The sequence below is a fragment of the Entelurus aequoreus genome, linkage group LG08 (genome assembly GCF_033978785.1).
Source record: "Entelurus aequoreus isolate RoL-2023_Sb linkage group LG08, RoL_Eaeq_v1.1, whole genome shotgun sequence".
Lineage (NCBI taxonomy): Eukaryota > Metazoa > Chordata > Actinopteri > Syngnathiformes > Syngnathidae > Entelurus > Entelurus aequoreus.
In genome coordinates, this window is record NC_084738.1 from 28,038,405 (window position 1) to 28,065,095 (window position 26,691).

The following is a 26,691-nucleotide window of genomic DNA, read 5'->3' on the forward strand; positions in this document are numbered from 1 at the left end:
ACATAAAAAACACAAGATACACTTACAATTAGTGCACCAACCCAAAAAACCTCCCTCCCCCATTTACACTCATTCACACAAAAGGATTGTTTCTTTCTGTTATTAATATTCTGGTTCCTACATTATATATCAATATATATCAATACAGTCTGCAAGGGATACAGTCCGTAAGCACACATGATTGTGCGTGCTGCTGGTCCACTAATAGTACTAACCTTTAACAGTTAATTTTACTCATTTTCATTCATTACTAGTTTCTATGTAACTGTTTTTATATTGTTGTACTTTCTTTTTTATTCAAGAAAATGTTTTTAATTTATTTATCTTATTTTACTAATTTTTTTAAAAAGTACCTTATCTTCACCATACCTGGTTGTCCAAATTAGGCATAATAATGTGTTAATTCCACGACTGCATATATCGGTTGATATCGGTATCGGTTGATATCGGTATCGGTAATTAAAGAGTTGGACAATATCGGAATATCGGATATCGGCAAAAAGCCATTATCGGACATCTCTAGCCCATACCAATACTCATACCAATCACGTGTATTACCTTTCTGTTTTTTCAATGTATTTATGGTAAGTGGTATTGGCAGATTAACAATATCAATACAATATTTAAACTATAGTTCCTTATTCTCTTCTTCTGTGTGTAATATGTTAGGCCTCGTCCTCCAGTGATAATGCTACTTGATAGTGTTAAGATACAAAGAATTGCAGGTTGTTTTTTTTTTGCTGCAATAGGGGTGATTATTACTAGCTTGGAGAAGCGGCTCCATGCCGATTATGGAGGACTAAAAATTAATACGATATTAGCCAGAGGGGATCGGCGTTTGTGATCTGCAATAATATTTTATCTGAGTCTGTAAATTAGTTTGCTTGTTGATGATTTGTGTTTGGTTTTGTATTGTGTAGTTATAATTATATGCTTTTACTTGTAATTGTATTGAGTTTGTGGATCCCAGGAAGACTAGGGGGTTGTTGTGGCAACCAGCCAATGGGGATCCTTAATAAAAATCAAATCAAAATCAAATAATATGCAATGGCGATCACATACTTTTCCACGAAAACTGTTCGATACAGTGTGGCTGATCAATCGGCACATCCTTAATTATGTATCCCATTGTAAATTGTTGTGTATCAAGTGATTATGTATTCTGTAAATGTGTTTATTAGTTGATAAAGAATAAGCTTAATATGTTTATTAGTTGATAAAGAATAAGCTTAATATGTACAAAGAAGTATGGAATTAGTGTGAGTGATGATGGGTCATGCAAAATACATCCTTGTTTTTTTTTTTGTCTTGACCAAGATTATTTTTGATATTATTGTGTTCGAAATAAAATGTTATTTCTTTATTATTATTTTTTGGACCGAGATTATTATTTAAATGTTTGAGTTCGAAATAAAATAAATAAGAATGAAAAAAACCACACAAAAGTTTCGCCCACCCCGAAGGTGTTCACTGGCCCCGCCCACTTCTGAGTGACGCAAACAGCAACATGAAGTCAGAGTGACGCTCCCGCGCATGCGCGCTAAGCAGACGCAGTCGAGTCACTTGGTGAAAAGTGGCTAAAGACAAAGGACACAACTCCCCTGTGAGAAGGAACAGAGCCTAGTTTCATCCCCTCAGAGCGGCGTGCCACATTTGGGTGTGTGACGGCAGAGATTTGGTGAGTTGTCGTTTACCCAAAACAAGTTATTAAGCGTAACGAGGAGGCGCTGCTCGGGCTTGTTTGCTCAAGACAACGTCGAGTCAGTCTGTCACACTGTGGTCACTTGGCTGCAATCTGGCCATGAATTGTGAATTTCTTCGTAAATGTGATTATTGAGCGATGAGATAAGGCGAATGTGTGTGTTTGGTTCTTTTTGTGCTGTTGTTGCCAGCTAACTGAGCAGCCAGCTTCCTTCCAGCAGCTGCTGAGGATGTTTACCTTCTCATTTTTGGGTCTACTGACCAACATGGGAGTTATTTATAGGGAGGAACGTGTTTCTTTTGGCAATTCTGACTCCTAATGTGTTTTGTGATTTGCTCGGACAGCTTTTGGACACTCCGGCCCTTTTCCAGGGGAAGTTTGGCCGCCTCACGATGGAACAAAAAGCCCGACTGAGGATGGAGGAAGTCACACTGATATCTCGTCTTTGAGAAAGGTCTCTTAGTGCCCGGCCTATGTCCCCTTTCCAAGATAAACCCAATTTAAACCCTCACCTTCCCTGCAATCGTCTAAAAACACAAAAGCGCCTCTCTTCCGAGCGACTGAGAGGTTTCCACGGCGATGGTTGTCATGATGCAGATTTAGCTTCCTGAAGGTGGTGGCCAACGACCCGAGATGGGCAGCACTCCGTATCCAGGCGGCGAGTGGAAGGGGAAAGGCAAAGGAAGCCTCCAGGACTTGGGGTGCATGCCTTGGAAGGTCAGCAAGCAGAAAGCTGGTGGAGGGGAAGTAGTGCGAGCAGAGAAGCGAGAGCTTTCATCCTCCTCGTCTTCGCTCACGGCGCCGCCACTTCTTCAACCTTCACCGGCGCGTCCGGCTATTTACCACGAGAAGCAGCGGCGGGAGCTGTGCGCCCTGCACGCGCTCAATAACGTCTTCCAGGACGGCTCGGCCTTCAGCAGGGACACGTTGCAGGAGATCTACCAGAGGTGCGCGTCCACATTGTCCACCTGTGTTTGCCTTCTCATTTCTCCTGAACGCCTTTCCTTGTCGACTCGTTGCAGGCTTTCTCCCAGCACTCTGGTGGCGTCTCACAAGAAGAGCATGCTGGGAAACGGTAACTACGACGTGAATGTCATCATGGCTGCCCTGCAGACGCGAGGCTTTGAGGCGGTTTGGTGGGATAAAAGAAGGTCAGTGAAGGAGAAGTGTTGCTCCAAAACGTTTGTGTGGAAGTAAATGACATTTGGTTTGTGCGCAAAAAGCTAGTACACATGTTATACAGATTTCCTCAAAGTTTTATGATCATTAGCAGGGGCGTCTAAGTGGGGCCCCAAGCACGGTAGGGGGCTGGGCTTTTGTAAAGTTTGAAGATGCAAGAAAATAAAAACAACGACATAATAAATGTTAATATGAAATTAATATAATAAGTTCAACAATAAAGTTTCTTGAAAGACTACCTACACCCCCCTCATCATAAATGCAAAATGGGTCATTCGACCGGGATAGCGGCAAACCATTCATGGAATATTTCATTCAACACAACAAAGCTCATCTTTTTAAGCATTTAAACACAGCGCCAACATTTTGGAACCAAGATGAAGTGATAGAAGAAAGGTAAAAATTCAAAAAAATATATTTGTGGCAGCATAGGAGAAAGTTATGTAAAAGTTTCACTTTTGCATTTTTTTACCATAACTGTGGTGCGTTCAAAGAACGTTGATTAAAGTTAAAAACAGAGGCGTAACTAAGTTTTAAAGACATGGAGAGAATTAACTCCCAGGAGATTGTATTATTAGGATTCGTATTATCCACTGATAATAATGCTATGTATATCAGCTAATCTCTACTGTACACTATGAAGTAAAGGAAAACTTTTTTATAATCATATTTAAATGAATAATTAATATTTTTCAGAAACTAATGGTTAGTAGATTATTTAAATTCATATTTTGGTCATTTTGTATTGATATTAACTTTTTATATTTCAAAAGAAAAACAAATTATTAAGGGAGTTTATCTAGCTATGTTAAGTCAGAAGCAAAATTAAGATTAAAAACTGGTTTCAACCAAATCCATGCAATAATTATTTTTTTGTGCTTGTACACATACCAAGTGTGTGTATGGGGCTGCGACGTTGGGTTTAGGGTGGGATGGGGGCCGAGAATTTGGTTCTATGCCCTGATCGTTAGACAAAAATCTGTTACAGTTGCGCATGATTGGTGTTGGCGTAATACCAGGATGCAGAGAAGGCAAGTGACGTGCAAGTAGAAGTTCTGTATTGGGTACCAAAATTAAAGGCCTACTGAAACCCACTACTACCGACCACGCAGTCTGATAGTTTATATATCAATGATGAAATCTTAACATTGCAACACATGCCAATACGGCCAGGTTGACTTATAAAGTGCAATTTTAAATTTCCCGGGAAATATCCGGCTGAAAACGTCTCGGTATGATGACGTTTGCGCATGACGTCACGGATTGAACGGAAGTATTGGGTCACCATTGTGTCCCAATACAAACAGCGTCTGTTTTCATCGAAAAATTACACAGTATTCTGGACATCTGTGTTGGTGAATCTTTTGCAATTTGTTTAATGAACAATGGAGACAGCAAAGAAGAAAGCTGTAGGTGGGATCGGTGTATTAGCGGCTGGCTACAGCAACACAACCAGGTGGACTTTGAGTTGGATAGCAGACGCGCTACCCGACGCTAGCCGCCAACCGCACCGATGATCGGGTGAAGTCCTTCGTCGCGCCGTCGATCGCTGGAACGCAGGTGAGCACGGGTGGTGATGAGCAGATGAGGGCTGGTGTAGGTGGAGAGCTAATGTTTTTAGCATAGCTCTGTCAAGGTCCCGTAGCTAAGTTAGCTTCAATGGCGTCGTTAGCAACAGCATTGCTAGGCTTCGCCAGGCTGGACAGCATTAACCGTGTAGTTACAGGTCCAGGGTTCGGTGTCTCCTGATAGTAGAAGTAATAATAGTATTGTTGATCTTCTGTCTATCCTTCCAGTCAGGGGCATGATTCTTCTGTTTCTATCCGCAGTTAAGCACGATGCTATCACGTTAGCTACGAAGCTAAAGTGCTTCACCGATGTATTGTCGTGGAGATAAAAGTCACTGTGAATGTCCATTTTGCGTTCTCGACTCTCATTTTCAAGAGGATATAGTATCCGAGGTGGTTTAAAATACAAATCCGTGATCCACAATAGAAAAAGGAGAAAGTGTGGAATCCAATGAGCCCTTGTACCTAAGTTACGGTCAGAGCGAAAAAAGATACACCCTGGTGTCCTGCACTGCACTCTAATCCTTCACTCTCACTTTCCTCATCCACGAATCTTTCATCCTCGCTCAAATTAATGGGGTAATCGTCGTTTTCTCGGTCCGAATCGCTCTCGCTGCTGGTATAAACAATGTGCAGATGTGAGGAGCTCTTCAACTTGTGACGTCACGCTACTTCCGGTACAGGCAAGGCTTTTTTATCAGCGACCAAAAGTTGCGAACTTTATCTTCGATGTTCTCTACTAAATCCTTTCAGCAAAAATATGGCAATATCGCGAAATGATCAAGTATGACACATAGAATGGACCTGCTATCCCCGTTTAAATAAGAACATTTCATTTCAGTAGGCCTTTAAGGATCACTACAGCAGTAGATCAAACCAGGCAAAGCAATGCTAGCCAAGGCAAAAACACAAGAACACACAACACAATCTTTGGAACAATGAACCAGTGATAGGCAATTAGGGACAGGTGAGCCTCTTAGTTGCCAACAGGGAACAGGTGAGGAACCAGCGCTCTGAGCATAGGTAAAAATGTAGTTTGTGGTGATAGGAAAAACATTACAAAATAACTGTGTTATCAACGCCATTACTTTTACTTGTAATGAGTAATCTAATTAATCACATATACGTACGTTACAACGTCTTACCGATGCATTTGATGTATCGTGGCACACCACTTTTGATGTGGTTGTATGTCAACAAGACGGCGTCCAAAGCACAGCAAGTTCAATGCAGGAAGTAACTTTTTGTTAGGGAAAGCAACAACCAGCACCACACTAAAATGAACTTAATGTGAAATAGGTAAAGGCAACATCACACAGCAAACAACTGGTAAGCTAAGTACACACATACACACACCCCTACTACTACTATGAGTAAATAATGAACAACAAATCCATGATTGAAGTGCCATCCATCTATCCATCCATCTTCTTCCGCTTATCCGAGGTCGGGTCGCGGGGGCAGCAGCCTAAGCAGGGAAGCCCAGACTTCCCTCTCCCCAGCCACTTCGTCCAGCTCTTCCCGGGGGATCCCGAGGCGTTCCCAGGCCAGCCGGGAGACATAGTCTTCCCAACGTGTCCTGGGTCTGCCCCGTGGCCTCCTACTGGTCGGACGTGCCCTAAACACCTCCCTAGGGAGGCGTTCGGGTGGCATCCTGACCAGATGCCCGAACCACCTCATCTGGCTCCTCTCGATGTGGAGGAGCAGCGGCTTTACTTTGAGCTCCCCCCGGATGGCAGAGCTTCTCACCCTATCTCTAAGGGAGAGCCCCGCCACCCGGCGGAGGAAACTAATTTCGGCCGCATGTACCCGTGATCTTGTCCTTTCGGTCATAACCCAAAGCTCATGACCATAGGTGAGGATGGGAACGTAGATCGACCGGTAAATTGAGAGCTTTGCCTTCCGGCTCAGCTCCTTCTTCACCACAACGGATCGATACAGCGTCCGCATTACTGAAGACGCCGCACCGATCCGCCTGTCGATCTCACGATCCACTCTTCCCTCACTCGTGAACAAGACTCCGAGGTACTTGAACTCCTCCACTTGTGGCAGGGTCTCCTCCGCAACCCGGAGATGGCACTCCACCCTTTTCCGGGCGAGAACCATGGACTCGGATTTGGAGGTGCTGATTCTCATCCCAGTCGCTTCACACTCAGCTGCGAACCGATCTAGTGAGAGCTGAAGATCCTGGCCGGATGAAGCCATCAGGACCACATCATCTGCAAAAAGCAGAGACCTAATCCTGCAGCCACCAAACCAGATCCCCTCAACGCCTTGACTGCGCCTAGAAATTCTGTCCATAAAAGTTATGAACAGAATCGGTGACAAAGGGCAGCCTTGGCGGAGTCCAACCCTCACTGGGAACGTGTCCGACTTACTGCCGGCAATGCGGACCAAACTCTGGCACTGATCATACAGGGAGCGGACCGCCACAATCAGGCAGTCCGATACCCCATACTCTCTGAGCACTCTCCACAAGACTTCCCGAGGGACACGGTCGAATGCCTTCTCCAAGTCCACAAAACACATGTAGACTGGTTGGGCAAACTCCCATGCACCCTCAAGGACCCTGCCGAGAGTATAGAGCTGGTCCACAGTTCCACGACCAGGACGAAAACCACACTGTTCCTCCTGAATCCGAGGTTCAACTATCCGGCATAGCCTCCTCTCCAGTACACCCGAATAGACCTTACCGGGAAGGCTGAGGAGTGTGATCCCACGATAGTTAGAACACACCCTCCGGTTCCCCTTCTTAAAGAGAGGAACCAATCCAGAGGTACCGCCCCCGATGCCCACGCGATGCTGCAGAGTCTTGTCAACCAAGACAGCCCCACAGCATTCAGAGCCTTAAGGAACTCCGGGCGGATCTCATCCACCCCCGGGGCCTTGCCACCGAGGAGCTTTTTAACTACCTCGGTAACCTCAGCCCCAGAAATAGAAGAGCCCACCACGGATTCCCCAGGCACTGCTTCTTCATAGGAAGACGTGTTGGTGGGATTGAGGAGGTCTTCGAAGTATTCCCTCCACCGATCCACAACATCCGCAGTCGAGGTCAGCAGAACACCATCCTCACCATACACGGTGTTGATAGTGCACTGCTTCCCCTTCCTGAGGCGGCGGATGGTGGTCCAGAATCGCTTCGAAGCCGTCCGGAAGTCGTTTTCCATGGCTTCCCCGAACTCCTCCCATGTCCGAGTTTTTGCCTCCGCAACCGCTGAAGCCGCACACCGCTTGGCCTGTCGGTACCTGTCCGCTGCCTCAGGAGTCCTATGAGCCAAAAGGACCCGATAGGACTCCTTCTTCAGCTTGACGGCATCCCTCACCGCCGGTGTCCACCAACAGGTTCTAGGATTACCGCCACGACAGGCACCAACTGCCTTGCGGCCACAGCTCCAATCAGCCGCCTCGACAATGGAGGCGCGGAACATGGTCCATTCAGACTCAATGTCCAGCACCTCCCTCGTGACATGTTCAAAGTTCTTCCGGAGGTGGGAATTGAAACTCTCTCTGACAGGAGACTCTGCCAGACTTTCCCAGCAAACCCTCACAATGCGTTTGGGCCTGCCAGGTCTGTCCGGCATCCTCCCCCACCATCGCAGCCAACTCACCACCAGGTGGTGATCGGTAGAAAGCTCCGCCCCTCTCTTCACCCGAGTGTCCAAAACATGAGGCCGCAAATCTGACGACACAACTACAAAGTCGATCATGGAACTGCGGCCTAGGGTGTCCTGGTGCCAAGTGCACATATGGACACCCTTATGTTTGAACATGGTGTTCGTTATGGACAATCTGTGACGGGCACAAAAGTCCAATAACAAAACACCGCTCGGGTTCAGATCCGGGCGGCCATTCTTCCCAATCACGCCTCTCCAGGTTTCACTGTCGCCGCCAACATGAGCGTTGAAGTCCCCCAGTAGAATGAGGGAATCACCCGGGGGAGCACTCTCAAGTACTCCCTCGAGTGAATCCAAAAAGGGTGGGTACTCTGAGCTGCGGTTTGGCGCGTAAGCGCAAACCACAGTCAGGACCCATTCCCCCACCCGAAGGCGGAGGGAAGCTACCCTCTCGTCCACCGGGTTGAACTCAAACATGCAGGCTCTGAGCCGGGGGGCAACAAGAATTGCCACCCCAGCCCGTCGCCTCTCACTGCCGGCAACGCCAGAGTAGAAGAGAGTCCAGCCCCTCTCGAGAGAACTGGTTCCAGAGCCCTTGCTGTGCGTCGAAGTGAGTCCGACTATGTCTAGCCGGAACTTCTCTACCTCGCGCACTAGCTCAGGCTCCTTTCCCCCCAGCAAAGTGACGTTCCACGTCCCAAGAGCTAGCTTCTGTAGCCGAGGATCGGACCGCCAAGTGCCCTGCCTTCGGCTGCCGCCTAGCTCACAATGCACCCGACCTCTACGGCCCCTCCCATGAGTGGTGAGCCCATTGGAGGGGTGACCCATGTTGCCTCTTCGGGCTGTGCCCGGCCGGGCCCCATGGGGGCAGGCCCGGCCACCAGGCGCTCGCCATCGTGCCCCAACTCCGGGCCTGGCTCCAGAGGGGGGCCCCGGTGACCCGCGTCCGGGCGAGGGAAATCTGAGTCTTTGTTGTTTCATTCCCATAGAAGTTTTCGAGCTGCTCTTTGTCTGATCCCTCACCTAGGACCAGTTTGTCTTGGGAGACCCTACCAGGGGGCATAAAGTCCCCGGACAACATAGCTCCTAGAATCATTGGGACACGCAAACTCCTCTACCACGGTAAGGTGGAAGCTCAGAGAGGAGATGATGATTGAAGTGACAAGCTGGAAATTCTATATACTGTACCCCGTGTGTAGACAAGGAGACAAGACAGCCATTGAAGCACATTCAATCTCTTTATTAACTATCGCTAACACAATCCAGTGAAAAGATTCAACAGATTTGCTGTCAGTGCCGGAAAACTGCAGCTGCTAAGCTAACAAACACAGCTGAGCTAAAATGATGCTCTGAGCGCACTCTCGCTGACGTCACACGTCACTTGGCAACAGACACCACCTTCTAAAGGCACACACTATGCTCTCATATGCCAGATATTTGAAGTTTTTTTTTAAGTAATGCATTAATTACCTTCCCATGTGAAATAATGACATATATTAAATAGTAATTATATTAGTAATTCAGATATTTTTTTGGTAAACTAATAAGTAACTATAATTAATTACTTTTTAAAGTAATTTTCCGAACATTGGTAGCCTGACATGTTAAACAGGAAGTGGAACTTAAAAAAATAAAGAAAATAAGACACCGAACAAGTCCACACACCTGTAACACAAAGAAAAAGAAAAACACGTGTTCATCATTTAGAAGCAGGGGTGGAGTCACAAAAAGCCAGTCCTAAAACAGGAAGAGAAACCAAAATAAGATGGCTGGACAGGAAGAAATACTAAAAACAGGAAAAATAACAGAAAAGTCCAAAACAGTCATGATGGATCTCAAGACTAAATCTGGGAGGTGTTCCTGCAGAGACGTATTGATAATGGCGGCCAACTTTTTTAAACCAATTTTGCTTATATCTTGTAGACATGTTCTCCTCACTCCACTAAAGCTGTCTGTTGTGATTTTGCTAACATCCTTAAAGTGGAGGTGTTTGGTGCCTGCGCGTACATTTCTAATTAATTTCACTTACGGAGTTGAATAAGCGCACCACCATATGATGGAGTGTCATAAAAATAATAACATAGGCAAAACAGTTGACAAATGTCCTCCCTTTTGTGAGCAGTGGTTCAAGATTAGGAAAGTTGTCTTACAACAGTGCTTCTCAATTATTTTCTGTTACGCCCCCCCTACAAAGAAGAACACACTCCCCCCGCCCCCTATCCGTGACTATGAATACTATGAAATTGTTATAAGTACACTTCTGCATAACATTTTATCCTTATTACTTTATACTTTAACCGACAAAAACAAAAATTAATATAAAACAATTTGTGCTGATTTGTTCTTTTTTAATCAAAATGAGCAAATCAGGCTTAAAGGCTGCAATGAGCATGTTTGCAGTGCCCAGCTTTTTGAAGCGGGGTTTGAAGCACGATACTGATAAAGCATATTACCCGGGGTCCCCTGGCATCGCACCGCGTCCCATCAGGAGTCCCCCACTATTTGAGAAGAAGTGGCTGACACAAAAATCGAATCATCTATTTTTTGGTTTGTTTTTTTTGCTCTAGGGTCACGCAATATAGACGACATGTGATAAATGATATAAATTTAGCTGATGATAGAGATTTAAATTCTATCGCCATATCATGATAATGCATGTAATTACATATTCTAGCATGGCAACGGATGCGTCCTCAATGCAATGTAACGTCCTTTGCTAGCGAGTGCCTTCACAGTGCTAAGCCACTTCTAAGTCACCAATCCTTGCCTCCATGGTGGCAAATAAACTGTTTCTTATGAGTAACATCACCACTGGAGGACCATGAACAGCTAAACATGCTACACTACACAGAATACAAGAAGTCAAGCTGACCACTAAGATAGAGCTGTTGAATGTGAAAAGGGGTGGGGCGGGTTGCTATAAATGTCAACAGTACCGATACAAAGTATGTATCAGTATATTGTTGATACTACAGTGATTAGCTCAATATGTCTACTATCATAAAATCGTTTTTTGACCCTAGACACAGAAGGACTTTACAAGGACAAACAACTAAGGAAATAAATCAGAGCCATTGGAGTTTATTTCTGTTGTGCTATTGACTTAATTTTGCTCAAAATATTGTATGTGACAAATGGGAATAATTAATTAATTTGAATATTTAGTTGATATTGTTCCACCACCATCCATGTTTTTGTCTGTTTAGTATTGTGTTTAAAAATTTTATCATTCAAACATGTTAATCGCGAAGCTCGCTTGAAATAACACAAGAAATAAATGCTTCAAGAAGTCTGGATTTGTATTTACATGAGCAAATTCAAATGAGTACTAGATAGTAGTTTTTACTTGTGTTTAGTTATTGTGTACCATTTACTTTATTGTGATCAAACAATTGTATGTAATCAAAGACAATACGGACATTGTTTAAGCAATGTGTTGATTTTGTTACACTGTATGCTTTCACCATAAATACATTGAAAAATCTACAGTTAATACATATGATCGGTAACAGTATTGTGATCGATCTATTTCACTCATGGATGATTGGTATCGGAATCAGCACCATAAAACACTGATCAAAACATCCCTATTTGGGACATGTCCTGTCATGTTAGCCACTGTGTTTATGCTTACTGATCTATAGGAGTGTGCTACATTCATTATTGTAAATAGTTCAAGTAAATAGAGATTTTTTTTTTCTGACACTTTCTATATGCTGAACGCTACATGTTAAAATGTGATTGAGTTGGGATACTTAATAAGAAAGATACATAACGTTGCAGCTTTTATGTCAATTGTAAAGCAATATGTAACAGCACCATAATGTATTTTAACAAAAGTTACTGAAACTTCTTTAATACTCAAGTTAGGAAAGTGAGGTCTTTTTATGCTTTATCTGATTAGATAGTTTGCAGGCATGATATCACACATCTCAAAGTGCCGTATCATGCCAAGTATAATATTAATATTAAGTAAAATATGAACTCATATAATGTAATATTGAGCATAATTTCATAACATTCATGTTTCACTTCATAATGTTGGATACTTCAGAAAAAGGGTATACCGGGTAACTGAAATACAAGATGCAGATGAACAAAACAGTTCTATTAAAAAAAATTGGTTCATGTTATGATAAAACAAGCTTATTATAACAAGCTCTGAAAACAAACGAAGAAAAAAGGTTTAAATGTAATCAGAATCTATAATCTGTAATTCAGATAATGACTGATTTTACACGTCAACAAATCAATAGTGATTTCTACACTCCCTGGACACAACATTAGGTACCCCTGCACAATCTGATGAGTTATTGCTGTTTTTGCTTAAATATTAGCTTCTTTATTGTGTTTGAGCAGTTTCTTTCCAGTGACAGTGCCAATCAAAACAATGCTTTCGTTATTGTTGATACTTGCAGTGGTAGTCTTTAAATATTGTGGCATGGCGCATAAGGTAGGTTGTGAGTTCAAACCCCGGCCGAGTCATACCAAAGACTATAAAAATGGGACTCATTACCTCCCTGCTGGGCACTCAGCATTAAAGGTTGGAATTGGGGGTTAAATCACCAAAAATTATTCCCGGGCACGGCCACCGCTGCTGCTCACTGCTCCCCTCACCTCCCAGGAGGTGATCAAGGGTGATGGGTCAAATGTAATAATAATAATTTTGCCACACCTAGTGTGTGGCAAAATTGTATATTACATATATATAATATATATATGTAAAATAGTTGTGACAATCATTGGTACTTTAACTTTAATACGACAACAAAATGTTTGTTTTTAAATCTACCTTATAAAAACACTGTTGCCGCTCATCAGGGACGTGAGGACAAATAGACAAACACCATCTTTGTTCTTCCAGAGACGTCAGCAGCATTGAGCTGTCCAACGTGACCGGCTTCATTCTCAACGTTCCGTCCAATCTCCGCTGGGGACCACTACAGCTGCCGCTCAAACGCCAGCACTGGATTGGGGTGAGAGAAGTCGCAGGGGTCTACTACAACCTGGACTCCAAGCTGCGAGGCCCTCAACCAATCGGGAGTCCAGATGATCTCAGGTAAGGGGGACGAGAGATAGAACAATAATAATGCTGAGATTATTGTATCAACCGCATTGGTTAATGTCTCATGCAGCTAATGTCATGTATTTCTCCTAGAGTTTAAAGCAGTAATTCCCAACTACTGTGTACTCAGAGAAAGGAAGGATCCAATAGCAGCAACACCATATGCAGTATTTACAGGACAATGGCAATAGAAAGCACATAATTCAGAGCAATCAGTAAAGGATCAAATATAATGATCAAGTATGAATACAAAATGCAAGTATGATATAAACCAAGGCAGAAAGTCATGTAATTGCACAATGTCCCCTCCCTCCCTCCTAGTGAGGAGTTCTACACTTTGATTGCATGGGGGACAAAGGAGTCTGTTGGTTTTTGTCTCCGAACAGACTTCTCTGCGCACTGATGAGTGTGCCGTAAAACAATGAAATGCTCTTCCACTATACGGCAGGAGGCACACAAATATCTTATGTTCCCTTCATACAACATTTTGTGTGCCTGTCTGCTGTGAAGTTGTTCTCATTTAAACTGTGACCTTGCTCAATCACGTGAGGAAACACTGCGTTAAAAGTGTATTTTAATTAACTGCAGTGAGTAGTACTATGTGTTTATTAAAGGGGAACTGCATTTTTTTGCCTATTGTTCACAATCATTATGAAAGACAAGAAGACAAATGTTTTTTGTTTTTTTTTGCATTCTAATTTGTAATAATGGGCTTATTCTAGGTAGCTAACAATGCAGCTAATGGGAGAAATCCATTCAATCTAAAAAAAAATGCATTCAAAAACTGCCAATAATACTTCATTTACGTTCCGTAACCTGTATAATAACCAAACTGTAGCAACATTGTTATTGTAAGAGCAAAGACTAAGGAACTATTTTTCTGGCGTAGCAATACATCGTCTTGCGACAGCATGCTACAGTATTAGCCGTAATCTAGCTGCAGCAAGAGGTAGGCTTGATACTGCGTCATCAGCTGAATGGCTTTTGAGTTTGTAATGCACAACACAATGCGATAGAACACCAATCTGTACTGATTCATATTACAGTATCTCTAAAGTATTAGCCCACATTTCATCTTTTGTTTGTACACAACTAGCTAGACAGTGTATGCACTGTATTTGTAACAACAACCATGACGTGCTGCATGTATCATGATCAATATTATAGTCACTCACTCGATGGACAGTTGTGCGTTTGGTTGAGACGTTTTTTTCCCAGTTTTATTTGGGAAAGCACGCCTTTTCTGTCCACATTTACAGTCAAGTCAAACCGACCTCACTCCCTCGGCTTCCGTCTGCGCCAACGTTTCACACTCTCTTTGAGCTCGCTTCTGTAAGGAGCAGTTCATCCTCCGTATATTCAGCTTAAAAAAATGAAGGTTGTGAATCCTCATTTGTCCAAAAAATTTTATTTTCTGTGTCTGTTACCAAGTCTGCCGTGATTAGGAGATACAAGCCTTTGTTTCCGGAAATAGAAACACAAATTTGCTTTGGTAACGGAAATAAATGCGCTGAGGAAATAAGTTCCGGTAATGCATAGAATGACTTAAACACCATAAATATTGATCATATTACTTATTGTTATGAACATGTCTCCTACCACATGCAGTGTGTATATAAAACATTGGAGGGTTTTAAAGTGCCAAGAGCAGGGGTGCCAAACGTACGGCCCGAGGGCCGGATCAGGCCCGCAAACAGGTTTTATCAGGTTCAATGCTAAAAATGTACCTGAAATTTTTTAATGAAAGAAACAGCTGTTCTAAATGTGTCCACTAGATGTCGCAATAGCAATTCTTTGTATCTTTGTAGATGATGCTACATATGTATGTACAAAATAAACCACATGATGTTGGTACATCAGTCGAAGAAAATTATCAAACTACATAAATAACATACTGTAATTTATCTTGATAGATTGAAAATTAACACCAATGAGTTGACCGATAAACATTATCACATAATTTATTCAAAAAATATAAATAACGACAAAGATAGAATACTATTAACCGCAACATGTAAGTGTAAATAAAAACATACCCAACAACATTATGATTTGTACATTTTCAGAATGTGCTTGTTCTATTTTTAAACAAAGATCTGAAGTTGTCTTTATTTTTAAGTTATCGTGTTGTGATTTTACCAGTCTGGCCCACTTGGGGGTAGATTTTTCTCCATGTGGCCCACGATCTAAAATGAGTTTAACACCCCTGTTTTAGAGGGATTTAAAGGCGACAATGGTGACTCCCATTGGTGGCATTTTGCAAGCATTTTTTTATCATCTACATAATCCTAAAGAAAAAAATAAGACGTGTGTTCTTGTCTTTCATCATGATCGTGAACGATAGGCAAAATTCCAAAAGAAAGGGCAGTTCCCCTTTAAAGAGGAGACCTTTATCTGTGCTATTTAATTGTGGTTTTCATTGGTGCTTGCCCCCACACTCCCCTCAAAAAACAGCACAATTCTAACATGTGACATTCTTTTTAAAAATAAAAACTAACTTTTCGATAAATGTTGTATGAAACAATACAATAGAATGTAATAAAGTTAGGGATCTTTGGGCACCTCACGATTCGATATGATTCTGGTTTTGTGGTGACGAGTCGATTCAGAATCGATTCTCGATTCAATGAGATTCCCGATTCGAATTAATTTCTGCAAAGTATTATTTGGTATAGTATATATAATAAAACATTTTCAAAACTGGTTTCAGGTTACAAAACTTCCTTTTGGTTGCTGACGTATACGCGCAGCAAGTAAGCATGGAGATGGTCTAAAAGATCTTTTTTAAAATGTATCCTATAATTTGATTATTTTTCTATATTTAAAACGCTTCATTGTGGTCTACATAACTTTTAATGGTGGTTCTTTGGTCAAAATGTTGCATAAATTATGTTTTACAGGCCATCTTCAAGCAGCTTCCGACCGTCTTTTCAGGATGCGCCGTTTTGTGGGCGGTCTTATTTACTGTATGTGCCAAAGTTCTCCAGGCCAAGCTCCTTCCACCCCGTCAGCCATGTTGTAGTTTTTAGTGTTTCCATATGGAGTCTACTGACATACACACGAACGAACTGTACGCTACTTTGTATTAAAAATGGCAGCAGTGGAGGATACATGTGCATGTACGAGACAGTCTGCCCCGCAACGAGGATAGAGAAAAAGAAGGAGCTTACTGACTACAAAGTCGGACTACAATGGCAGACTCGCGCAAAGCTATTTGAGTAAATTTTTTACCATATATGGAGATATCCGCGGACGTCACTAATTGTAAAACGTCACACTTGGAGGGGAAATTCCGCATGGTTTGTTTGAAGTATGAAGGAAGGCAGGATTGTTTTATTAATACCTCCGCCATGCCTCCATAGTTTTATTTTACATTTTCGGGACTTGTGCAGAAGATACCAAATACACATAAACAAGTACCAGAAAAGCATAAAGATAAACAAATATATATATATATATATATATATATATATATATATATATATATATATATATATATATATATATATATATATATATATATATATATATATATATATATATATATATATATATATATATATATATATATATATATATCGATTTTTGAAAATGATGAATCGATTTAGAATCGGTGTAAACAAGAATTACGATTCTGTTGTGAATTGATATTTTTGAGCACCCGTAGAATCTACTGTATTTTTATAAAGTAATGTAATAATAATGTACAACATTTACCTTGGAGAGTAGACTTTTATGGTATCTCCTTCCAGCTGCTTCTCCATCAAACACACCATCAGCAGCCATATTTAATGGATAAATGCCCACCGTTTAGATTTTATTTTAAAAACCTACAAAGGTCCAGCAAATTACTGAAAACGTGCTGACCTTAAACTTCAATCTGTGTACCATCATTCCCCCAAGTTTCAGTTATATCGGTGGCTTTGCACACAAGTTATGTTCTTTCCGAAAATATGCTTCAAATGGGCGCCGCAACCTTGCATACAATAGTCTGAAATCACGGGGGCGGCGCAGCTCTGTTGGTAGAACGGCCGTGCCAGCAACTTGAGGGTACCAGGTTTGATTCCCACTTCCGACATCCTGGTCACTGCTGTTGTATCCTTGGGCTCCCAGCGCCACTCACACTGGTTTGAATGTAGCTTAGAGATGTAGATATTGGCTTTCACCATGTAAAGCACTTTGAGTCTTTAGAGAAAAAATCGCTATATAAATCATATTTTCTTGAGCAACACAATGAATTTCCAGAATAACAAACGCTTTCATTGAGGTAGAACTATCACGTCTTATGTTATCTAACATCTTTAAAAATCAGTAGGATTTTGTAAGAGTCGACTTTTTTTTTTTATTGTTTAGCGTATTAGATTTTAAAACAAATTTAAAAACCTTACTACCATTTTAATTACGACAGGGATTTGAACCCAAGACCTTCTGCTTTGCAACACAAGTACTAATGACGCACGCCACATGAGTGTCCCCATATTCTTTTCAGGGACAGAGCATGACGTGGCCACTAATACGTTTGGGGTCAAATTTTATATGCAGCGCTTTGTCATTCAATAATTTGCATTTGACATGTGCTTCTTCATGCAAAACGGGCCCACCCACGGATCGCAGAGCCCTACGCAGAGAGCTTGTTGTGCCTTTAGGGCGGGGTGGGCTTGATCTCTGTGAACAGAACCTGACTGACATGAAAACGGTAACATACAAACAGTCAATTTCATTCATGTGAAAGCAACATTAGTTACGTCAGTATGATTTCTTGTTAACATTATGCTGATAGCACATTTTCGGATAGGATAATGTTTAAAGTAAAAGTGGACTTCATTGTGTTACGTTGTTGTCTGGAGTTGTGCATGGTCAAAGATCGTATATTGAGAGAGGATGATCTACCGCATGGTGATGTACAGCGCACACAAAGTCCCACACAAACAGTCAGTCATATAATATCTTTTTATGCCCCTTAAAAAAATACCAAGGACATGACCTTGGTGTCCTTAATGGTAGTTAAAGCCATGGTTACCACTGTCGTTTTGCCTCATTCTTGTAAGAATCTTGTGTGAAGAAGCATTAAAGAGTGGGACTTTGCAGGACTAGCTGCAGTGTGCTGAAACAACCACCAAGTTACCATCTGTGAGCAGATAGTGCTTTGTCATCTTTCTTTTGCTGATTCATCGGGTCAGTAGTGCATTCTTCACACATTCCTCGCCTAAAGTGAAGGATGAGGCAAAATCACAGAGGTAATTATGTCATGCAAAATTGTCAGGCAAAATTTGGCATTTAGATTTCGCACAGTCCTTTACTCTCTGAACTTCCGAACAAAGTCCAAAATTCAGCTTTTTGATGAAGCATGACAACATTCTGAAAATGTGCTTGCACTTTATTGTGGGAAACATCAAGTTTTTCCACCTTGACTTCCTTGCCTTTTTCACTGGGTTCATGTGGTTGTATTATCGCTAAATTAGCCTTATTAGAGATTCGCCCTTGTAGATCTTGTTTCTATGATGTACTGTCTTATTGTTGACAATATTGGCCTTAAATTGTTTACATGAAAAAACGGTTTCACATGTGTATTCCAAAGCACTAATGTAGACAAGCAGTCCATTAAAGGCCTACTGAAATTACATTTTTTTATTTAAACGGTGATAGCAAATCCATTCTATGTGTCATACTTGATCATTTCGCGATATTGCCATATTTTTGCTGAAAGGATTTAGTATAGAACAACGACGATAAAGTTCGCAACTTTTGGTCCCTGATAAAAAAAAAGCCTTGCCTATACCGGAAGTAGCGTGACGTCACAGGAGGAAGGATTCCTCACAATACCCCGTTGTTTACAATGGAGCGAGAGAGATTCGGACCGAGAAAGCGACGATTACCCCATTAATTTGAGCGAGGATGAAAGATTCGTGGATGAGGAACGTTAGAGTGAAGGACTAGAGAGGCAGTGCAGGGTGTATCTTTTTTCGCTCTGACCATAACTTAGGTACAAGGTCTCATTGGATTCCACACACTCTCCTTTTTCTATTGTGGATCACGGATTTGTATTTTAAACCACCTCGGATACTATATCCTCTTGAAAATGAGAGTCGAGAACGCGAAATGGACATTCACAGTGACTTTTATCTCCACGACAATACATCGTTGACGCACTTTAGCTACGGAGCTAACGTGATAGCATCGGGCTCAAATGCAGATAGAAACAAAATTTTAAAAAACCCTGACTGGAAGGATAGACGGAAGATCAACAATACTATTAAACCATGAACATGTAAATACACGGTTAATAATTTCCAGCTTGGCGAAGCTTAACAATTGAAGCTAACTACGGAGCGGCGGCGGGCGTTGTAGCTTTCGTCGACACCCCGGCCGCCATCAGAGTCGGCAAGAAACATATATTTCCCCAAAGTTACGTACGTGACATGCACATAGCGACACACACGTACGGGCAAGCGATCAAATGTTTGGAAGCCAAAGCTGTACTCACGGTAGTGCGTCTGCTATGCAGCTCAAACACAACACAACCTCCTGATTGTGTTGCTGTAGTCCGCCACTAAAACACCGATCGCACCTACAACTTTCTTATTTGCAGTCTCCATTGTCCATTAAACAAATTGCAAAAAAATTAACCAACACAGATGTCCAGAATACTGTGGAATTGTTCGATGAAAACAGAGCAGTTTGTATGGTGACACATTGGGTACGAATACTTCCGTTGCCGTCGTGACGTCACGCGCATACGTCATCATACATAGGCGTTTCCAACCGGAAGTTTACCGGGAAATTTAAAATTGCACTTTATAAGTTAACCCGGCCGTATTGGCATGTGTTGCAATGTTAAGATTTCATCATTGATATATAAACTTTTAGACTGCGTGGTCGGTAGTAGTGGGTTTCAGTAGGCCTTTAAAGGCCTACTGAAATGAATTTTTTTTATTTAAACGGGGATAGCAGATCTATTCTATGTGTCATACTTGATCATTTCGCGATATTGCCATATTTTTGCTGAAAGGATTTAGTATAGAACAACGACGATAAAGATTGCAACTTTTGGTATCTGATAAAAAAAAGGCTTGCACCTACCGGAAGTAGCGTGACGTAGTCAGTTGAACATATACGCAAAGTTCCCTATTGTTTACAATGATGGCCGCATGAAGTGAGAGAGATTCGGACCGAGAAAGCGACAATTTCCCCATTAATAATTTGAGCGAGGATGAAAGATTTGTGGATGAGTAAAGTGCAAGTGAAGGACTAGTGGGGAGTTGAAGCTATTCAGATAGGGAAGATGCTGTGAGAGCCGAGGGTGACCTGATATTCAGCTGGGAATGACTCCAACAGTAAATAAACACAAGACATATATATACTCTATTAGCCACAACACAACCAGGCTTATATTTAATATGCCACAAATTAATCCTGCATAAAAACACCTGCGTGTTTGTTATGCTAGCTCCTAGCTCCTCTGCTAGCTCCTAGCTCCATAGAACACGCCAATACAATTCAAACACCTGATCAACACACACAATCACTCAGCCCAAAAGACAGTTTACCTAACCCAAGGTTCATAAAGCTTATATATTTTTAAAAAGTTACGTACGTGACGCGCACGTACGGTCAAGTTATCGAATGTTTAGCAGCCAAGGCTGCATACTCACGGTACCTGATATTCAGCTGGGAATGACTACAACAGTAAATAAACACAAGACATATATATACTCTATTAGCCACAACACAACCAGGCTTATATTTAATATGCCACAAATTAATCCTGCATAATAACACCTGCGTGTTTGTTATGCTAGCTCCTAGCTCCTCTGCTAGCTCCTAGCTCCATAGAACACGCCAATACAATTCAAACACCTGATCAACACACACAATCACTCAGCCCAAAAGACCGTTCACCTAACCCAAGGTTCATAAAGCTTATATATTTTTAAAAAGTTACGTACGTGACGCGCACGTACGGTACGGTACGTGTTATGCTAGCTCCTAGCTCCTCTGCTAGCTCCTAGCTCCATAGAACACGCCAATGCAATTCAAACACATGATCAACACACACAATCACTCAGCCCAAAAGACCGTTCACCTAACCCAAGGTTCATAAAGCTTATATATTTTAAAAAAGTTACGTACATACGCAAAAAAAAGCCAAAGCTGCATACTCACAGTAGCACGTCTGCGTCTTTGTCATCCAAATCAAAGTAATCCTGGTAAGAGTCTGTGTTGTCCCAGTTCTCTACAGGCGTCTGTGTATCCAAATCAAAAGTCCTCCTGGTTAGAGTCTCTGTTATCCGAGTTCTTCCATCTTGACTGCATCTTTCGGGAATGTAAACAAAGAAGCGCCGGCTGTGTACTGTTGTGGCTGACTACGTTCGAAAAATACGTCCATTTCGCACCGACAACTTTCTTCTTTGCTTGCTTGGCTTCCTTCTCCATAATGCAATGAACATGATTGAAACAGATTCACGAACACAGATGTCCAGAATACTGTGGAATTATGAAATGAAAACAGAGCTTTTTCGTATCGGCTTCAATGTGGAAGGCATACCCGTGTTCGCCGGGCTACGTCACGCGCATACGTCATCCGCAGAGGCGTTTCGAACCGGAAGTTTAGCGGCAAATTTAAAATGTCACTTTATAAGTTAACCCGGCCGTATTGGCATGTGTTATAATGTTAAGATTTCATCATTGATATATAAACTATCAGACTGCGTGGTCGGTAGTAGTGGGTTTCAGTAGGCCTTTAAAGAGGTCTTCACTGATTTTGCTATTTACAATACTTTCATTAATATACAGTGCAATCATGTTAAAATGTCAAGCTTTAATGCCAAAAATCATCTTATAAGTTTTCCAAATGAATAAATACAAATTGTTGTTGCATAGAATTGAATTGCTTATTATCACACTCTTATGTTGATGCTTCGGGTGTATAAAATGGGCCATCAAGAAAGTTCAAGTTAAATGATTGTCACACACACACGAGTTGTGGCGAAATTATTCTCTGCATTTGACCCATCACCCTTGATCACCCCCTGGGAGGTGAGGGGAGCAGTGAGCAGGAGCGGTGGCCGCGCCCGGGAATCATTTTTGGTGATTTAACCCCCAATTCCAACCCTTGATGCTGAGTGTCAAGCAGGGAGGTAATGGCTCCCATTTTTATAGTATTTGGTATGAAGGAAAGCTTCTTGCTGTCTTGCCTGGTTGGGGTTTAGAGGCGTTGTAATTATAAACATGATTACATGCTAGGAATGTGCCGATTGATCGGTACCGGACGATTTTTGTGAAAAAGTACATGAACGGCCGTTGACAATAAATGCCTTTTAATAGTCACAAAAGGCAATCCTCTCAGCTAATTATGTGTCTCCATACACAGTGTGGAGCTGTTTCACAAAATTATAAATAATCACCTCAATTAGGGCAAATAAACTGCATTTCTCAGTATCTTAAGTATCATTGTCAAGTACAATTATCACTGGAGGACAAGGCTAAACATGTTACACACCAAGTGAAAGCCAGGAGCAGTCAACCTAATCGCTAAGCTAACCGGGCTTGAAACAACACCAAGAAAGAAGTGCATAGTAATGTTTAAGAAGTTCAGATGGACGCGCATTACAGCACACAGTAAGCAGATATTAACAGGAAATTAGCAAGTAAATTAAAAGTCTAGAGAGAGGATATGTTGGTATGTCGGCGTTGTCACAATCAGTAGACGACACAAGAAGGCGTAGTATCAGTATGTAACACTCTGAAAATTTATATTTGCACTATAGTGTGGGATTTGTTAAAAAAATAGACCAAAATGTATTTTTATCGGTTGACAAAGTTATGTTGGGGAAGATTAATCTTCCAATATTACGTGCACTAAGTCGACTTGTATGCCCTAAAAAGAAAAAAAACTTAAAATTAGCAGCTTAATTCAAAGGTTTGTGGGTGTCACCCTGTATAAGGCAAAGTATCTAGCCTGAGATCATATTACAAACTATTGTGATATTTAATGTTACGATACAATTATTGATACCTCTTGGCGCGTGTCTTTTTTTTTTTCGGTCACAAACAACTTTTATTGATGAAATCCAAAACAATGCCCTGGCTTACTCGTGCGCTTTACTAACGTAGTAAAACGTCCACAAAAAGTCCCCCAAAAAATCTTGGCAGTAATTGAACAAAGAAATATGAATTTGCAGTACATGTCAACTTTTTCCACGTTGACTTGTTTTCCTTTTTCACTCTTCTGTTGTCTTGTCAATCCTGTAAAGGAAGTTCCTGCGCCAGCAGCTCCGAGGGAAGAACTGTGAACTTCTGTTGGTGGTGTCGGAGGAAGTGGAAGCGCAACAAACATGGCGCTCTGACAGCTGAGGACTAAAGCAGCCAATCACAGCCTGCGGTTGAGATTCATTTGAGTGAGGGCCTTTTGCTTCCTTGTGGAATATAGTTTCTTTTTGAGAGGTGGAGGAGTTTGTTTACACCATTAATGGCGGGATTCTCCTCATTGGACACAAAGCAATGAAGGAAACTTTCCAGGGAGGATTTAAGAGTTATTTACATCAAGGAAGATTATTCAATTTCTGCTCTTCTTGCGTTTTTTATACAACATATCTTGATTTGTGATCTGCTGGTTTATATATTTTGTTTTCTTTTTTACTCTTCAAGTCTCCAAAGTGGTCGGAGTACTCTTGAAGATCATTTCGTTTCTTCTTTATCAGAGGGTATTGTTTATTTGCCGATCCTTCACTTTCACCAAAGCGTGCCCTTCTTCACTTTGTTGTGATGACGTCTCACTCCTTGTTGTCAGAGGTCACTTTTTGTGTTGCAGCCACAGGAACAGAGCGAGCCTTTACCCTACAATCTTGTTTTTTGGGAGTGTGGGGGGCAAAACAACTCCAGCACTCCCTCTAGTGGTTCTTGCTGTAGTTGCAGCCTCTTTTTTTTTCTCCTCAAACTGTAGTAGTGGTCAAAGAAATATTGCAATACTACATGTATTTACTACAGTGGCTGATGCAGGAAAATGTGCAGCAATGTACAAAAGCAGCGGGAAAATGCTGCAATCACATAAATGATGCAGGATTAAGAAGAAAAATTATGCAGATGCCATAAACAAACCTCAGAAACAACAGCATGGGATAAATGCTGCAATTTAACAGAACCAAGTGGATGTTAGCCAACAAGACATAATATTTAATATTGTAGAGCAACTGATTTTTATTTAGTTGAGATGATTTCAGCAATGTTTGTTTTTTCTGGGCATCCCACGAATGCAGTGGTTCTCAAACTTTTTTTTTTACCAAATACCATTTCAGAAAAAGCTTGGCTCATAAGTACCACCACAATGACCAACATTGAAATACAGTCACGTAGTAGGCCTAAGCAGTCATTAAAAACAAGGCAGAGGTTTTATTTAACAAGTATACGGTAGTTAATATTTTTTGCCACTGTAAGATAACACACGATGCATAAACATCAACAATGTTACTCCATATGCAGTACACATTTACAGACATCTTTGGCGTACTACTAGATGGAGCCCGCGTACGTACCACAGTTTGAGAACCACTGCGCTAATGTCTTAATAAAAACGGCTAACATCTGTTTTGTCCTGTGAACTTGCAGCATTTCTCTCATGCACTTGTTTTGGGTTTTGCAGTGTTTTTTATTTTTATTTTTTACATCCTGCATTGCTCATGCAATCACAGCATTTCCCCGATGCATGTGTTTTATGGATTGGACTATGCCCCTGTCATCCACTCTAATGGACTGCCCCTAAACGACAGTCTATTATGGAAAGAATCATTTCACCAAACAATGCCCATGTTGCACAATTCATTTTCATGCACAAAACAATCGCAGTGTGACGTGTATAAGCTATCTTTTTGTGTGCGTAATAGTGTATCGAACGAGTCTGAGTCTATCGCTTGTGGCTTCAGCGAGTTCAAAGTTCAACCGGCAGTCAGGTTACTCTTCAGGCAGTGGATAAAAAGCCAATTTATCTTCATCAGGCGGCTCTCAATGGACCTTTTTGGGGTATTTTGCTCAATTTAAGTTGAGTCCAAACCCTTCAGTCACAGTGTTTGGTCTTTTTACATTTGTTTTCCCAGTGATCCTTGATGTTAAAACAATGAGGAGGATATAGGTATATAATGATAAACAATGATGTCTGTGTGTGTGTATATATATAATTTTTTTGCACAATCTAATGATATCCATGCCTTTTCTAAGATCATGAGAGGTCAATCTATAATTATAATTACCATATTTTGCCACATGAGATGGGAATAAACCCTTGATTAAGTAAATATCAAATCTAAATAAAGTTGGAGAGTGTATAATGTTGGATGTCATGATATTGTGTAATTGGTAACATAAATTGCATATATGACACGTTGGATTTCATGAAAATTCCACCAAACTTTTAAGCCGGGGGTGTCCAAACTACATAATTGATAATCAATACAGAGAATTTGAAGGATGAGGGGGCTACTTTGATACATTTTGTACAATAAAGATACTAAAACCAATACAATGTAGGTCAGGGTTATTCAACTGTCGACTGGAGGGACCATATTGCCCCTGTGGTTTCACTTGAAAACATTTTTGCAGAAAATGTGTTAGAGTGGTCCTGTTGTATGGAGGAACTTGGACCTTTGTAAACACACTGGCAGATCCTCGCATTGACATTTTAACCTTGCTAGCAAGCATAAAACACTGGGGTTCAAACTTGTGATTTACTTAACTGAGGCGTTCCTCAAGGCACCCCGTGAAGTCCTCTCCTACACACTTTATTTTTTTGGTAATGTGATTTGCGTAACTAAGGTGATGCTGTAGCTTTTTTTTCTACTTTAGTTATACTAGTGCGTTGCTCAAGGTTGCGTTTTAAGTCCACTCTTTTTCATCATTTGGGCTATTCTATTCAACTGGTGTTCAGTTAAAAAAAAATTGTGAGAGACTCACATTTTTGCTGCGGATTCTTAAAAACACAAAAGTGCTGTCTTAGATATGATCTTTGACTAGCTTTTTTGCACGAGGTCCTTAAAAACGGCATAGGGCTCCTGTAACTCTGACCAAATAAATAGACTAAAATCAAATGTCTTGTAGAGGACGGTGGTTCTCCAGAATATACAAATTAGAAAGAATAGCAAAATGAGAAGTCCGGCCCCCTGGACCCCCCCCCCCCCCCCCCCCCCAAAAAAAAATTAGTTGAATACCTCCGGCGTAACTATTTGACACATGTTAGCTTATATGTTACAATATTATTCTCCCAACTAAAACCTTTTTGATGGCTTTAAGCAGACTGGAAAACTTGAGTTTAACAAGAATTTTTTGTGCATATTCATTTGAAAGGACACACGAAAATCATCCAAAAACATATACAGTGGGACGCACAAGTCGTCGGCCATTTTGGTTTTAAGGGTTCCATTTTTGGGAGAGTTTGGTCCTTTGCATTTTTCTTAGTTTTTATGTCATGTTCAAATCTGGGATGTGTTTATTTCGTCTTTAGAAAGTGTCACGGACCAATAAAAAATATGCAGTGGGACACAAATGGCCCCCCGGGCAGTACTTTGGACCCCCCCG

The 26,691-nt window shown here is 41.4% G+C and overlaps 1 protein-coding gene across 2 annotated transcripts; it reads left to right on the forward strand.

The window, feature by feature from the left end:
- Positions 1–1,542: 1,542 nt before the first annotated feature.
- Positions 1,543–26,295, forward strand: josd1 (Josephin domain containing 1). Of its 2 annotated transcripts, none has more exons than XM_062056155.1 (5): positions 1,543–1,678; positions 2,047–2,649; positions 2,725–2,853; positions 12,928–13,122; positions 23,382–26,295. In XM_062056155.1, exons 2-5 carry the CDS (start codon positions 2,336–2,338, stop codon positions 23,479–23,481), a joined length of 738 nt encoding a protein of 245 aa, XP_061912139.1. In that variant the 5' UTR covers positions 1,543–1,678; positions 2,047–2,335; the 3' UTR covers positions 23,482–26,295. The 2 variants fall into 2 exon arrangements, with proteins under 2 accessions (XP_061912139.1, XP_061912140.1); XM_062056156.1 differs by having other exon boundaries at positions 1,549–1,678; positions 2,074–2,649.
- The last annotated feature ends 396 nt before the right edge of the window (positions 26,296–26,691 follow it).

Bases quoted from the DNA above. Each gene is read 5' to 3' on its own strand.
- josd1 (XM_062056155.1), top strand. From the start codon at position 2,336: ATGGGCAGCACTCCGTATCCAGGCGGCGAGTGGAAGGGGAAAGGCAAA. The intron at 2,650-2,724 runs GTGCGCGTCCAC...GACTCGTTGCAG, and splicing joins TTGCAGGAGATCTACCAGAG to GCTTTCTCCCAGCACTCTGG. The intron at 13,123-23,381 runs GTAAGGGGGACG...AATCCTGTAAAG, and splicing joins GGGAGTCCAGATGATCTCAG to GAAGTTCCTGCGCCAGCAGC.